The 16,168-nt window shown below is 36.5% G+C and overlaps 1 protein-coding gene across 1 annotated transcript; it reads right to left on the bottom strand.

The window, feature by feature from the left end:
- Nucleotides 1-14,640: 14,640 nt before the first annotated feature.
- On the bottom strand, nucleotides 14,641-15,096 carry LOC113337988 (mavicyanin-like). The gene has a single exon (XM_026583515.1). It carries the CDS (start codon nucleotides 15,094-15,096, stop codon nucleotides 14,641-14,643), a length of 456 nt encoding a protein of 151 aa, XP_026439300.1.
- Nucleotides 15,097-16,168: the final 1,072 nt, after the last annotated feature.

The following is a 16,168-nucleotide window of genomic DNA, read 5'->3' as shown; positions in this document are numbered from 1 at the left end:
AATATCTTTTATTCTTACCCAGAAAAAAAATTCTAATTCCGCCAACTAATCCCGATAAAAATCATGTTTAAAAAACAAAAACCGTATCAAAAACTATGTTACAATAAAAAGTAAGTCATTATTGAAATAGATCCAACTAATTAACTACTACTTACCTCCATCCCAAATTAGTTGAGCTAGTAGTACAATTTAGAAATGATTTATCTCTCAAAAAATATACTATAGATATTCGTAAATTTTATATCATCAAAAAGCATATTAAAACACCTACGTAACGAATATAAACATGACTATCGAATGATATAAAATCAACTATTAATGGAACAAAATTTGAAAATGACTAACTCATCTATTTTGGGACGGAGGGAGTGGTTTTTATCTGTGTTTAAGCGTATTTGATAAGGTGAATTATGATTTAGACCCAGCTCGATTTCCTTTTTTATATTACATCAGTACTTGCCGGAGAGTCGATCAATCATTGGTCAGGTTGAGTACCAGCAAACGAGTCATTTTTTTTCCAATTATATCTGAGTAGGTGGTAACTGTTATAAAAGCATACTGGTTATAATTTCAATCAATAAAACACCACCACCAACCCCATCCATAATTATTCTTGGCTAAGCATATATTGCTCCAACGAGCAAAGATCGTACTTAGATTGTAATAAAAGCAAAAAAAAATGTTGTTTCGGAGTTCTTTCCTCGAAAACAAGAAGTTCTGAACTTTAAATTTTTAGTTTTGGGAGGATACCAAAAACTTAACAGGACCACTCATTATATCAATTAAAATTGCTGAGGTTATGATGGCAATGAGGTGGAAAACGTGAAGAGAAAGGACATTTGAAAGAACCTGTGAAAGTGAGGTCGAAACAACATTCGAATTATTATTTGGTAGCACAGATACTAAAATACTTGGTAGCACTGCTAGAGAAAACATGACCTAGCAGTTCCCTGGACGCAGAATTTCAATGATATTTATGATCGTACCAAACTCTCTAGTTAACTTGAGTTAGCTTCTGATTTTTCTGTTGACTTAATATTTCTGTCGTTCTTTTCGCTGCCAGTTTTTTTAGATCTTAAATTTCCCCCCATCATTTTTTTTTTGCGAATAAATTGGTTTATATTAGAAACCTGCTAAGTGATTTGGACTAGTTACATGAAGGTTTTCCTAGACAGCGATGTTCCGTCAATATAAGCCCAAATCACCAGCTTAAAAAGAAATACATAAGGAAAATTCTAGAAAAAAATAGCATACACATTTGTTGCCTCGTGAAAAACCTTGCCAAGGAAAACCCATAATGGTAATCCCTTGACTAAGGAAAAGAGTTTAACGCGAATTGTCCATACAGTTATGACAATTCTAAAACTACCTAAAAAGATATATTTTTCTTTTGGCGTGGGTAAAAATTTGCAAAATCTTTAAATATATGGAAATTCCTAAGATATATTATGTTTATTTAATTGAGAATTGCATCCAAATATGTCTAGATCAAAAACTTATTCTTGTAATTAGGAAAAGTTGAAGTAATGCGAGTAATGCAAACTGCATATATCATAAGAAAAGTTAACTATTGCACCTGAAGAATTTTTTTTAATTAACATATCCTGATGTTTTAGTTTTAACTACTCCCTCTGTTTCTAAAAAATAAGTTTGTTTGGTTTCCACAAGTATTAAGAGAACTAATCATTGTAACCACTTTTTCATACTTTTTTCCTATTTATTCTTGGTTCCATTGATTTGATATTAGAGAGAAAATGGAAAGAGAAATGGTCTCCTCTTTATATTAAGAGAGAAAAGAAAGAAAAAAAAGAAGTGGTCCCTCCATGGGTAAGTTAGTAAATTAATAACATTATATTTTCCAAATAAAGAAACAAGCCTATTTTTTTTTGACATATTCATAAAAGGAAACAAACCCGTTTTTTAGAAATAAATGGAGTAATATTGATATATAAGTTTGTTACAACAATACAAAGGCTGAAATCTATATCATGTTTTCCTTTATCTAATCAACTAGTAGTACGATACTAAATTATCACGTTCATGCGAACATGTATTAGAGTATCTATTATGTACTCAGATTTGTTCATATATATTCACAATGAGTTTTTGTAGCTTTATGTTATTTGCTTGATTATGTTAGAAATGTCCCCAATAGTTGATTCAAGTAGAAGTGTTAGAGTTTCTTTCTCAAATGATCAACTTTCACCGATCAAGTTCGTGTTTATATATAAATCATGCAAATCAATCTGTCTTCTTGTATTCTTACATGTGGATTTCTACTTGAATTAAGACACCTCCCTAAGTTGGTTTATATCTATTAGTATTTCACCGATTTGTTGGGTAGATTCCAACAATACGTGAAGGCTATTATTCATTTATTTTGCGAAAGCTCCTTGCTGGTCTGATCGGAATACTAGAGATTTCAATTTTCTTTCTAAAGCTTTTGTAACAAAATAATCGGAAGCTAACTCACAATAACCAAAGAGTTTGTTTTGGTCATAGATATTGAACATGAGTTAGACGTAGAAGAAGTTTTTCATTACTGTTGAAGGTTAAATCAAGATAGTATGAAGAAGATAAAAGGGATCAACTAGTTTAGTTGACATAGTATGAAGAATGCAGTTGGGATAAGATATGTTAGTTGATGCAGTATGAATGGATCAACTGGAATAGATGACATGGTATGAGGATCAACAAGTGTTGTTGTCACACTAATAGGTTGGATGTAGCGTAAACTTGAGGTGCAAGTTATTATGTGTTTAGAGTTTGTTTATGTAAGAATTTTCTTGAAAAATCTTTGTTAGAGTTTGGTTTATGTTAGGAAAGTGTTTTGCGTCAAGTTTCTTTACATATATATATATATAGGCTGTTGAGTCGTGAGTTTCAATTGCATCAATTAAGAGAAGTATTGTTTAGCATATTGTCTTGTGTTCTTTCATTAAGTCTTTGATATCAGATTTTCTACAATTACTGTAGTTGCAGGAAATCCTATACTACACCCTTCATATGATTTCATTATTAATCAACTCATTTTTAGGTTTACACTCTTAATTTTATTGATCAATCTTTGAATGCTCTTACAAGAAAAGATAAAGAAATCAAGAATGACCTCTGCTCTAGACTTTCTCTCTCCTATTTGCTTGTTTCTTACTCAAAAAGATCTCTCTCTTTCTTTACAACTTGAACGACTATTTATAGGGTAATACATAGTAGATGACATCTAATCTGTCCTTTATTTTCGGGTATGATCTGCGACATTCTCGCAACCTTACAAATATTAATTTCGCAAGCTCTCTAATTTTCGCAGGACTATCACATCTTTCTCGTGATCTTAGCTGACGTCATCTATTATATTCTTCCTGAAATTGTTCTGCGACACTGTTGTATTGTGTTGTTGATAATTTTGCTGAAATATTGTCGTTGCGAGATTCTGATCCTACATCTTGCCTCTTCTTATATCTTTTCTGCGAAGTAGAGAATGATGTGAGAAATGCCGCAGCTGTTCTCCTCTTCATATTCTGCATTTATCACACGTATTATTTCTTCCATCTATTTCTTGACACGTCTTTTGCAACCGTTGCTTTTTAACCGCTTATATATTTCTGTATTAATCGTGTTTATTTTCTCGAGGATAAATTCCCTCTATATATATTCCTTCTCACTCTCTTTTTATTTCCTTTTATTTTCTCTGCAACTTCATCGTTCTTCTACAAATTCCATTATTGCAACTTTTCTTCTTTCTTCTTCAATCTTTTTAAGTTCTTCTTCATCTTCATAACTGCAGATCTTCATCGTTCGTAATTTTCTTCGAAACAATCTCATTGCTATTGTTTTCCATGGATTCATCAAGGTTAGTTTTCTTTTTTTTTCTTCTTTATGGGTTTTGCTGAAATTGATCTTGTTTATTGCCTTATTTGATGTTGTTTATGTGATTCCCATACTTTTGTTATTTCATCAAAAGCGCTTCCAACACTAGATTCACAGTTCAGAACCCTAACATTCCCAAATCGCAGCATAAGGTTGTTGCGTATAAAAGAAAGTTTGCGAATGAGAAGGTAGTAAGAAACACTATTCTTTTCTAATAACAATATTGTTGCCTCTGTTTCTTATCTGGATTATAATTCGCAGGGTGATAAAGATGTTAATAAACCTCTCAAGAAATCTCGCCACCTTAAAACTGTTCCAACTTCTGTTCCCTTCCACTTACTCATCTCTTCTAAATCTCCTGCGACATCTTCGCAAGATAAACCTTTATCTCCAATTCGCGAAAAAGCTGCCTCAGACTTCATTTCTTCAGCTGACCTTTCAATGATTGAAACCCCCCTTGTTGATCCTTCTGTGAATGAAACCTCTTCTCTTCCCATTGAGAATGTTTCTCAACCTTCTATCACTACCAGTTCTCTACCTAAGTCTCTTCCTCTTTCGAAAGAAACCGTGGAAGGGATAGATATTGCCTTCAAAGTTTTATCTGAAGTCTGGATGATGTCAAGAAGTCTTCTATTGATCCTATCAAGTCTAATGTTTGCGAAATTCTGAGCAAGCATTTGGGTTCTGACAGAGCTGCTTCGCAGACAGCTTTGGAAAAAGAATGTAATGCTCTTCGTCTCGAAAATCAAAGCTTCAGAATGTTTTGCTGGATCGTGACAATCTTCGCAAGAAGAATGATGAATTGAGAGGTATGATTTTCTTATCTGTGTCTTTAATTTGCCTTTTAATGGTTTTATCCTTCCCATATTTAATTATCCTTGAAATCCCTCTTTCGCATGTTAAGCTTTAAACCAGAAACGAATAATGGAGAGATATCAATTTGAATCTGCTGTTGAAGAAGCCCGTGTTGATAAAGAAATCTTGATGGATCAATATAACCAATTAGATAACCTCTATTCATATTCTCTTGATCATATAAATAATCTTACCAATGAAAATACCCAATTAGTTCAAAGACAAGATTTATTAAGTAATGAAGTATCTCTCTTTCTTATTCTTTAACTAAAGCTAATTTAGGGATGAAACTTTATCAGATGAGAATAAAACCTTATCTCAGAGAAGCGAACTTATTTAAACAAGATGGCGATATCTTCGCAACAACTTAGTATTCTTCAAAAAGTATGTGATGACCAAGAGCAATCTCTTCGCTCTTTGAGAAATGAACTTAAAGAAGTAACAGAGTCATCTATCGCTGAAAGAGATACACTCATTCAAGGTAGAATAGCTTTAAGTGTAAAGGCGAATCAGCTTAAAGAACAATATTCCAAATTAGAAGAATCTTATTCTTCTCTTGCGAAGAAAAATGCCTTTCTTATTTCTAAAGAGAAAAATCTTCAGTCTCGACTTAAGGTTTAGTTGGAGATAAATTTGATGACGCAATGGACCGTTGGGAGAATAGTTGTCTGTCCTTGATTCAACACCTTATTTCGCAAAAGGAAGGTAGTCATAATAGTTTGACTGCCTTAATTATCTTTTCTTTGTCATATCTTTCTGAATTCTTCATCTTAATGAAATTTTGTATTCTATCTTTCGCAGAGTCTGAGAAGAATCTTCATTCTTCCATTTCTGTTTTGGAGGCTAAATATGCCAAAATTCGCAAAGAAAATGCATTGCTCGTCTCTGCCCTTACTGGTTCTCGCGACCGAGCAGAAAGAAGACTTGATTATCTTGCTTATTTTAAGGATATTCAAGATAGGAATCATCAGAGAGCACTTCTTCGTCAAGTTCATCTCCGGGCTGAAGTCCTTGTAAATGACATTTTATTGTCCAAATCTCTTCCTCCTACATCAATTGATCCTTTAGAAGTAGATGATGATGAAGTTCCTCGTCCTGCTGATAGTGATTATGATTACGAAAGCGGTGCAGAGGATAATTTCTTGGAAGATGAAGAAGAATTCCTTCTAAAGAAGCATCTGCTGGTGTTAATCAAAATGAGAAAGAAATTTCTCCTGAAGAAGTAATTGCTGGCGATAATCAAGATGCTAGTCAAGGCGAAGATCAAACCGAAATGAAGGAGAGGCTTGCGAGAATATTGGCGAAGAATTTCTGTTATCTCCTGCTACTGAAATTAATACTGAAGCTTGAGCTTCTTATCTAGCTTTGTCTTCTTGAACTGTCTTATTTTTATCACTTTGCGAGTTACATTTTTCAACCAACTTTGGAATCAACTTTTCCTTTTAATATTTTGTTGATGAGAAAGATAATGCTTCTTGTGTATTGATTCCCATACTTGCCTCTCATTATCTTTCTTGCAAAAAATAATCTGTTACGAATACTTATAAATATTTTGTTTTATCACGCGGTCTTATTTTGCCTTCCTAATTAAAGGTCTTATTATGCCACCTCTTGTCATTGCGATAAAATCGCAGGACGCCTTTGCACTTTCATGCAAAAACCCATTGATCTTGCCTTAACTTTTTCTTTTGTATTATGGCCTCTTCAAGAATGTTGCGACAATATGATAGGACTAAATATTCTTGCGAAAATAAAGCCCCATGACATTGCCGTCTTGCGACGAAATTGCAGGACGTCTTCGCACTTTCATGCGAAAACCCATTGATCTCGTCTTATCTTTTTATTTTGTACTATTGCCTCTTCAGTATTTTTGCACAAATATGACAAGCCTTAATACTCTTGCGAATAGAAAGCCTCATGACATTTGCGTCTTAAGACAATTATCAGCTCCCTAATGGAGGGTGCCACCCTTATCTTCCCCCTGGTTGCCCCTTCAAGGAAGCGTACTTCTACCATACAAGGTTAGCTCCTCCCATCCATTCTTAACAACAACCAGTTGTTTTCGCAGCCTCTTATCCCTTTTACCTATAGGGTTTATGGTTACGAGACTGCACCCTAAGTGGGGTTTTCTTCGGGCCGAGTGTAGTATAAGCCATGACTTGTCAAGAATGGCAAGGTACGCTTCAAACGTCCCTGGCACTCTTGACTCAACCGTGTACCTCAGCGCCTTGATCAGATCTGCACTCCTTGGGAGAGTCCTTATTACCTTAGTCGCCCAACCCAAGTCATATGCTTAAGCTGAGAATCCAAGGTGCCTCTTCCGGATGGGCTTTATTGACCCCAAATCTCCATGACTCAGGTTCCGGTGGCGGTGTAGCCTTTCCCTGATCCATGCAACAGGTACCCCCTAATATGACGTACTTTAGGTCTTACATTTGCCTCTTGCGAAATTTTATTCGCGAACTAGGGTGTACGCCATAAAGGTTCGCCCCTTTCTTTTATGTCATTGTTTGTGATTATCTCTGCGAAAATTTCGCACATCATGATCTTGTTTTGATATGAGTAATCTTGCAATTATTCTTTCAGAATCCATAACTTCTCAAAGCTTCTTACGGATAATATCTTTTTAAGTACAACCTGTTCCATGGTCTGTCTAATCTATGACCAACATCTCTTCCTTCTGGATCCATTAATCTATAAGCTCCTGTTCCAACTATCTCCTTAATGATGTAAGGTCCATCCCATTTTTTCGCTAATTTTCCACCATTTTCTCGCTGATATATTGGTGTTCTCGCAGAACTAAATCTCCTGGTTGAAATTCGCGTATTTTGACACGTTTATTATATTCTCGGGCTAATCTTCGCTGATAATTCTCCATATGTTGTAAAGCTTTTTTCTTCTTTCTTCTAATTCATCAAGTTTATTTAAAATCAAGCCCGCACTAAGATTTTTCTCCCAAGCTTCTCTTTTTGTTGTCGGAATAACAACTTCTGTTGGTAACACCGCTTCAACTCCGTATGTTAAACAAAAAGGTGACATTCCAGTAGCTTCTCTTCTAGTTGTATTATAAGCCCATACTGCATTATGTACTTGTTCGCACCATGCTCTGTGATGTCCTTCCAATTTCTTCTTTAATATATCTGCAATTGTTTTGTTTGTTGCTTCTACTGCCCATTAGCTTGTGGATACAAAGGAGTAGACTTTCCACATTTTATCTTGAATGCATTAAGTAGCATTTCTATATTCTGTCCTTCAAATTGTTTCCCATTATCAGATACCAACTGTGCAGGAATTCCGAATCTGCAAATGATATTTTCGAATATGAATGTAAAGATATCTTTGTCGCGAATATGCTGTGTACTGCCTTCACTTCTGTCCATTTTGTGAAATAATCTGTTGCGACTATTAAATATCTTCTTTGTCCAGAACCTGGTAAAAATGGCCCCACAATATCTAAGCCCCACTTTCCAAAAGGCCACACACTGGTTGAAGATGATGGTGCTCCAGGTGCATGTATTTTCTTTCCATGCCGCTGACAATCTTCGCAACGTCTTGATATTGTTTTGCATCTTCGTGCATGTATGGCCAGTAATAACCTTGCATTTTTGCTCTATGTGCCAAAGATCTTCCTCCGCTATGATTGCCAGCATCCCCACTATGTAACATTTTTAGCACTTTTTCTCCTTCCTCTCGTGTCAAACATCTGAGTGATGGTCCATTAAAGGATTTTCGGTATAGCAACCCATCTCTTAATTCATAATTCGTTGCACGTTTTTAACTTGTGTGTTTCCAATCATTTCTTGGTGTTTCTCCTTTCGCCAAATATGCATGAAGTTCCATTCTCCAGTCTGCGATATTGTTCATTTGTTCTTCTTCTTCTTCTTATTGTCTATTATATCAATCGTCCACGTCTTCTTCTTCTTTATTGATTGATGGTGACAAAAGTGTTTGTATTTTTATGCATCTCGCAGTTGGATCTGTCATCATGCTTGAGATGAAAAAAGCGTCTGCGAGTCTGTTATCCTTTCTTGAAATGTGCCTCCATTTTATTTTTGGGATTTTCGCTGACAATTCTTCTTCAACCAGCTTCTTGTATTTCTTCAAGGATGGTTCATTTGTAGTATACTCTCCCTTTATTTGGCGAATAACTAGCTGCGAATCACTAGTGATCCTGGCATTTTCTAGTTTCATTTATTGCGAATTTTAAGGCATGTATCACTTCATATTCTGTTTCATTATTAGTGGATGCAAATTCCAATCTGAATGAAAAAGCCATTTTATTCCTTCTGGCGAAATTAAAACAATTCACTCCATTTCCTTCTCCATTTGATGATCCATCTACCAATATCTCCCATCTATTTGGTTCTGTTAATAAATCTTTTGGATCTCCATGTTCTTCTTCTACATCCATCATTTCTTCTACTGCTTCATCTTCTTCTAAAGGAAATTCTGCCAAGAAATCTGCAACAACTTGTGATTTTGGTGAAGACAAAATTTCATATTTAATATCAAAGTGGCCTACTTGTGCATTCCATCTCTCCACTCTTCCTGACCTTTTAGAATTCTTCATCACTGATTCAATTGGTACTTTTGTTAATACCTTTATCTTGTGCGCTTGAAAGTATATGCGGAGCTTAAATGATGCATAAACTAATGCTAAGATTAACTTCTCAATCTTTGAGTAATTCTTCTCGGCAGTATTAAAAGTTCTGCTAATGTAATAAATGGGTTTCTCCACTCCTGCGTCTACTCGCAATAACACAACACTTAATGCATGCGACGTCGTCGCAAGAAAGATCAATAATTATTCTCATGATTCTGCTTTTTGTAAAATAGTTGTATTCATAAGATGTTCTTTGATCCCTTGAAAAGCTTTTTCACATTCATCAGTACATTTAAATTTCGCACCCTTCTTGAGTATATTGAAAAAATATTTGCATTTGTCTGATGATCGCGAAATGAATCTCCCCAGCGAAGCTAGAAGCCCATTCAACTTCTGTACATCTTTTATTGTTGTTGGTGTTGGCATGTCACGAACTGCTTGCAATTTTTCTGGATCAACCTGTATTCCTTCCTTTGATATAATGTAGCCTAAAATTTTTCCCGATGCAACTCCAATAATACACTTCTCAGGATTCAATTTAATATTATACTGCCGCATTTGTTCAAAAATATCCCTCAGGTCTTGTACATGGTATTTAGCTTCTTTACTCTTTACTAACATGTCAGCCACGTATACTTCTAATGTTTTGTGTATCCATTTTGCGAACACCTTCTCTACCATTCTTTGGTATGTCGCTCCTGCATTTCGCAAACCAAATGGCATTTTCGTGTAACAATATAAACCTCTAGGGGCAAAGAAAGCAGTATGTTCTTGATCTTCTTTAGCGAGAGGGATTTGGTTATACCCTTTGTACCCGTCTAAAGACGATACTCTATCGTTTCCCGCTGCGGATTCCACCATTTGAGGAATATCTGGTAACGTAAAACTATCTTTGGGGCAAGCTTTGTTTAAATCAGTGAAATCTATGCAAATCCTAATTCCTTTGTTTTTCTTTGGGATAATGACCATATTCGCTATCCATTCTGGGTATTTGGCTTCTCTTATGATTCCCGCATCAAGAATTTTCTATAGTTCTTCTTCTATTTGGGAATGGTAAGTTGTTGCAATTTTTCTTATTCTCTGTTCAAATGGTCTCACATTTTTTTTAATCTCCAACTTGTCGCATGCAATTGATGGATCTATTCCCGGTATCTCATCCATGCTTCCTGCGAAAACATCTTTATATTCTCGCAACAAGTTAACAGTTCTTTCTTCTTCTTCCACATCCATTTTGGTTCCAATTCTCAATATTAGAGGTTCTTCTATAGTCCCAACGTTTATAGGCTTACAGGCTTTACCGCAGTCACATGTTTGAACACAAGCTGGTGTTATGCTAGCAGTCAGCTACTCGAAAAGGAATCTCATCAACAAATTTCAGCAGTTCTCATTAGAAAACACAATTGTCAGTTTACCACTTCAAGTGGGTTATTTAGTATGGGAAATGCTACTGGTAAATTGAGTGGTGTTTTTTTTTGTTTGACAGAGGAAAATGGGTTGCCTCCATCTTATGGCCATCTCATTCTTCTAAAAGCTGGAACTGTACAAGTACTTCACATGTGGCCTGTCAAACCACTCAAGTTTTCACTAATCTTCTACCGTTATTCAAGATTTGGGTACCTCAGTAGTGGGGATTGGTTTCGAACTATGATGCTCAAGCTGTGTTGCCTATTGGGTCTGGATCTAGTTCTCTTGTCGTGGAAATCGTTGTTTTCGTCCTTTTTAAAGTATTCTCACAGGTGAGATCGCTCTTATGCTGAATTTTATGAGCAGTTACATACTACCTTATGGATTCCAGCCGCGTATTTTGTTCCTATTAAACTTTATAAAGTTCAAGAAATGGATAATCTACATTCCGTGCCGACATACACTTTCAAGACTGATGATTCCAGATGTACTAGTATTAGATTGGCAGTTGAAGAACATAATAGTCTCTCCAGGGAATTATGTAGCTTCTGGCCTAAGTGTTTACTCATTGAGATTCAAACTCTTAAGGTGTTGGCATGGCTTGACTACTTGAAGTGGAAATTCAAGTTATTTTTTACAGGTTGGTGGCGTGTAGAGAATGGCAGGTTAGTGCTACCAGTGAGAGATAAAAAAGCTGCATTTTCCATTATATCAACTGCCAAGGAAGGGGCTCGTAGTATTCCAAAGAAAATGGAAGTTTCATATGTGCTCCTGAAACTCACAGTTGGAATTGAAGTGATAAGGATATTGGCAAGGGATTTGCTTGAAGTAGCTCAACCAAAGGGGGATCCACTTTCTGGTATACCCAACATGTGGAATATAAAGTTTCTGATGCTATTGTCGCTCGGAAATACAGTTAGACGTTTGGCGGCTTATGAGAAGTTGTGTTATGCAACATCGGTCATCATTAGCTTGACGGTTCATCTTGGCCTGAGCAGAGCGGACTACATACAACTAAGATCTCATGGTGCTGCGACAAACGACATGTTGGCAAGGAAACAGACAACAAAATGTCATCATGTCCGTGTTACGAGAGTGGAGCGCCCATATCATCCTGATGACACAAAGGCATCGAACAATATTCCCCTTGTCAACTTAACAAGCCTTTCTTTTTCTTGACCTTCATCCTTGAGGACAAGGATGTTCTGAAGGGATGGTATTTGTCATGTCCCAAGTCTAGGAGGAGGGCGCCCATATCATCTTGATGTCACTATTTAGCTTATTCTATAGTTGGTAGCCTTTATGTGTAGTAGGGATGTATTTATCCTTTGTTGTGAATGGTCTAGATGTAAGCTTCTGGTGGCATTTTAGCCGTTAGATCTAGGGTAGATTAATGATGTCTATCTTTATAAACAGGAGGAGTCTATTAGAACGGTTTATCTAAGAATTAATGAAAAGAACCAGATCGTTCATATGATCAAACCGTGCTCGCTGAACCGGGAGGCTTGATCCGTGAGGATCTTGACGTTACTACTATCTATAATCTATTCTTGTTGTTAATCACATCCAGGTTCATAACAGTAGAGCTGTGGTTAATTCATGATCGAGAATTAGATGGAGGAGATTGTGATTGATTGAGATGAATTTCGAGATCTCAGAAGATGGGTTTGAAGGCTGAATTATTCTGGGATTATGAAGGATGGGTATTGCTTAGAACTCGAACCCATTCCTGTTTTGGGTATTTGGTGGAGTTTCTTGAACTGAGATATGGAGCTGATGAGGAAATTAGATTCAGAAATTGGCAGCTAGAGTTCAGTTGCCGCTACCAATTGCTGTTTCGAAGGTGATGTGCTCGAATTGTCAAGGTTTAGGCTCAGTATTTGGCCGAGATTGCAGCAAGAATTTGTTGCTGCTGTGATGCAACTGATGGCTCGATCTGGAAAGGGTTGTTGTCAAATGTTAAAATTGATGCAGTGTAGAACTTAGAAATCAACATCAATGTAGTATCCGAAACGTGAAACAGTCTTGGTCATCTGTTAGTTATCCGAAACGTGATGGTGTATTGGGGTTTAAGAACCTAAAGGTTACTAATGAAGCTTTTCTTACAAAATTAGCTTGGCGTATGATCACTAGTCCTGATGCTAAGTGGATTCAAGTGCTTGCTGCCAAATATTTTTACAACTGCATTCCTCTTCATAGCATTCGAAGGTCAACTGGTTCTTGGGTATGGCAGAGTATTCAACGCGACTTAAAATGGGTGAAACAGTTCCATGTATGGGAAGTTGGTGATGGTACAAATATTAAAGCTTTTACTGATAATTGGATTCCATGTTCTACTAGTCCTCCTCCACCTGTACAGAGTACTCGTTTGCCTGATATTTCGGTTAGTATGTTTATAAATAATGAATTGCTATCTTGGGATATTTCAACTCTTCAGCAGTACTTCTCCCTAAATCAAGTATATGCAATTTATTCTATCCATTTATCTACTGCTACTCAAGATACTATACGTTGGTCACTTACAGATAGTGGTGACATATCGAGCTATATTACACAGCCTGTCTCCACCTCCAACTACTATATATACTGAAAAGTTTTGGTTGAGTATTTGGCATTTAGAAGTCCCTTACAAATGTCAGTTGTTTATATGGAAGCTAGCTCATCAAATTCTTCCAGTTCTTCATCGTCTAGCTCAACACTTGCATCTTCAGCATACTTCTTGTTACTTTTGTGATTCTCAAGTGGAAACGGCTACCCATATACTTTTGCAACGCCCCTTTGTAGCTGCTATATGGTCTCATTTTGTTCCTGATTGTTCTTCGACGACTGTCAATGTATGGTTGCAAGGATGGAGTGATTCAGCCAACACTTTTAACTTCAGAGGTCGCCAACGAATTCATCTTATTGTGGTTATTCTGTGGCATATTTGGAAGGCGCGCTGCACTCTAGCTTTTGATCACACTGCCCAATCCCCCCAATCTTTTATTCACAAAATTAAGGAGTTCTGCAGATTACATTGTATTAGTTCGCAAGTTACTTCGAATTTTCAGACTACTACTCCTGCAGTTCAGCCTACTCTTGCAGTTCCGGCTACTCTTGCTGTTCCGACAACTAATGGCTTTTATTTGAATGTTTATGCTTCCATCTTACCTAACTCTCATAGTGCAGGTTCTGCATTTGTTCTTACCACTCCATTTGCCTCTTTTGTGACAGCTTCAGCATCACCACTCTGAGCGAGGAATACATGGGGAAATGATGGCTTTACACAAAGCTCTGCAATGGTTATCATCTCATCAGTTATCTAATGTTATCATCAAGTCTGATTGTAAAAAACTAGTTGATGCTTTTGCATGGTTCTATAAATAGTCGTGGATTCACAGGTCTTTGTTGTTAACTTGTCGTAGTCTGTTAGGTAGTTTGTCTAATGTGTCTGTTCAATATGTTGGTCGAGTGCAAAATAAAGCAGCGGATACGGTTGCTAAGTCCGCTAGGTCTTATGTTAGTACTATGCAATGGTGGTACACTCCACCTTATGTGATCAAATTCTTGTTTCGAAGGTTACTGTAATATATTTCAAGTATGAATGAAAGTTAGTTTTTCAAAAAAAAAAAAACGGCAATGTAGTGTCTCCTCACGGCCAAATTTTACATACAGGGTGTTTTTAAAAACACTTTAGGAGATGAATTCCTTATGCCGAGAAAACATGGTATCGTAGATGAATCACGAATTAACAAAACTTATAAAATTGGTGAACATATTTCTTTAAATGTAAATTAATAATAAATAAATAAATAAAACATAAACTAAATAGAAATGTAAATTAATAATAAATAAATAAATAAAACATAAACTAAATAGAACTAGATGATATAGGTCGAAGTCGTGCTTGCTCCTCCGGTAGCAGATGTAGTTCAATCAAAATCAGGTACGTTGATATAGCCATCGGGGCCAAAGGCTGGGCCTGACCGCCAAAACCTAACATATGATGAATTTGAAGCCCAGATATCAACCTTCAAACCGTTATTGCAGTCAACAGAATTACCACTAATAAAATACTGATATCCTTTTTTTGTTATTGGAATCGTATCGTTCCCGGTGTTGTAAGCAGCGAGTGGGGATGTTGCGTTACATGATATGTAATCAGCAGAAGTCACTTCTAAGACATTAGTAGTGTTACGATCATAGACGAAACGGAGACTGTCATCACCAACCAGAAAAGCCGGTCCCAGAGCCCAATAATGGTAATCATATTGAGCCTGACCGGACCAACCAGCAGCATCACCAACATTCCAAACAAAGGCATTAACCATTAGAGGGACAGCAAACATAAGTACCAAGGGAAGCAAGAAATTGGTTTTGAAAGCCATGACGATGGAAGAAAAAAAAAGTTAATCAGAGAGGAAGTTCGAGAGAGGAGAAAAAAGATGAGATTGTGTGTGGAGAAAAAGCATAGGGGAATGAGGTATATATAGAGCTTGGTTTTGGGATGATTTGCTATGTTCTGAACGGATTCAGAATTCCAGTTCTAGCAAGAAGAGGAGATTAATATCAGAGAAGAGGTATTGCGCCTTAATATACTTGTTGTACTCTAAAACAGATTCAAGGTGTAGTCGGAATCGGATATAAAGAAAGAACGTTAACAAGGTGGGTCAGTCAGCGCTAAAGGAAAGCTGAACTTCTTTACTCTATACAAGTATTTTCCCACTAGGAATAATACCAGAATCTGTAAGGGAGTCTGGATAGGAATATTCAAAATTCCTGTTTTGGGTATTTGGTGGAGTTTCTTGAACTGAGATCTGGAGCTGGTGAGGACTGTTGCTGCTAGCAATTGCTGTTTCCATGGGGAAATGGTGCTGTGCTCGAATTGTCAAAGGTTTAGGTTTAGTTTTCGGTCGAGATTGCAGCAAGAATTTGTTGCTGCTGTGATGCAACTGATGGCTCGATCTGGCAAGGGTTGTTGTCAAATGTTAAAATTGATGCAATGTAGAACGTAGAAATCAACAGCAATGTTGTATCTCCTCACAACCAAATTTTGCATACATGGCGTTACGCTTGAGAAGATGAATTCCTTTTGCCGAGAAAACATGGTATTGTGCTTTACATTGTGACAGACACATATATGTATATTTGGCTACAAAACAAAGGGAATCATGAATTATCGAAACTAATAGAACTCCAGATGATGGGCACCCATTCTTTCCGGGAGCCTTACCTGAGCCTTTATAACCTCCAATGCAATATCCACAGATATGCTCGAGGTGTATATAATGTTTGAATGTAACTAGCATTTGCTATCCAACGTTTAGTCTTCACAGGAAATTCAAAATTTTGAATTGGTTGGGTGAACTCGGCTTATGCGTGCAGATACACAAGTCTACAGGGATATAAAATTAGTCGAGTGATCTAGTTTAGCACTGAGCAGAATTTGTTCAATACAAG

Source organism: Papaver somniferum, unplaced genomic scaffold, assembly GCF_003573695.1.
Source record: "Papaver somniferum cultivar HN1 unplaced genomic scaffold, ASM357369v1 unplaced-scaffold_18, whole genome shotgun sequence".
NCBI lineage: Eukaryota > Viridiplantae > Streptophyta > Magnoliopsida > Ranunculales > Papaveraceae > Papaver > Papaver somniferum.
The sequence above is the reverse complement of the archived record's forward strand: the minus strand, read 5'-3'. Positions and strand labels throughout refer to the sequence as shown.

Excerpts from the sequence above, each read along its gene's own strand:
- LOC113337988 (XM_026583515.1), bottom strand. The coding sequence starts at position 15,096 with ATGGCTTTCAAAACCAATTTCTTGCTTCCCTTGGTACTTATGTTTGCT.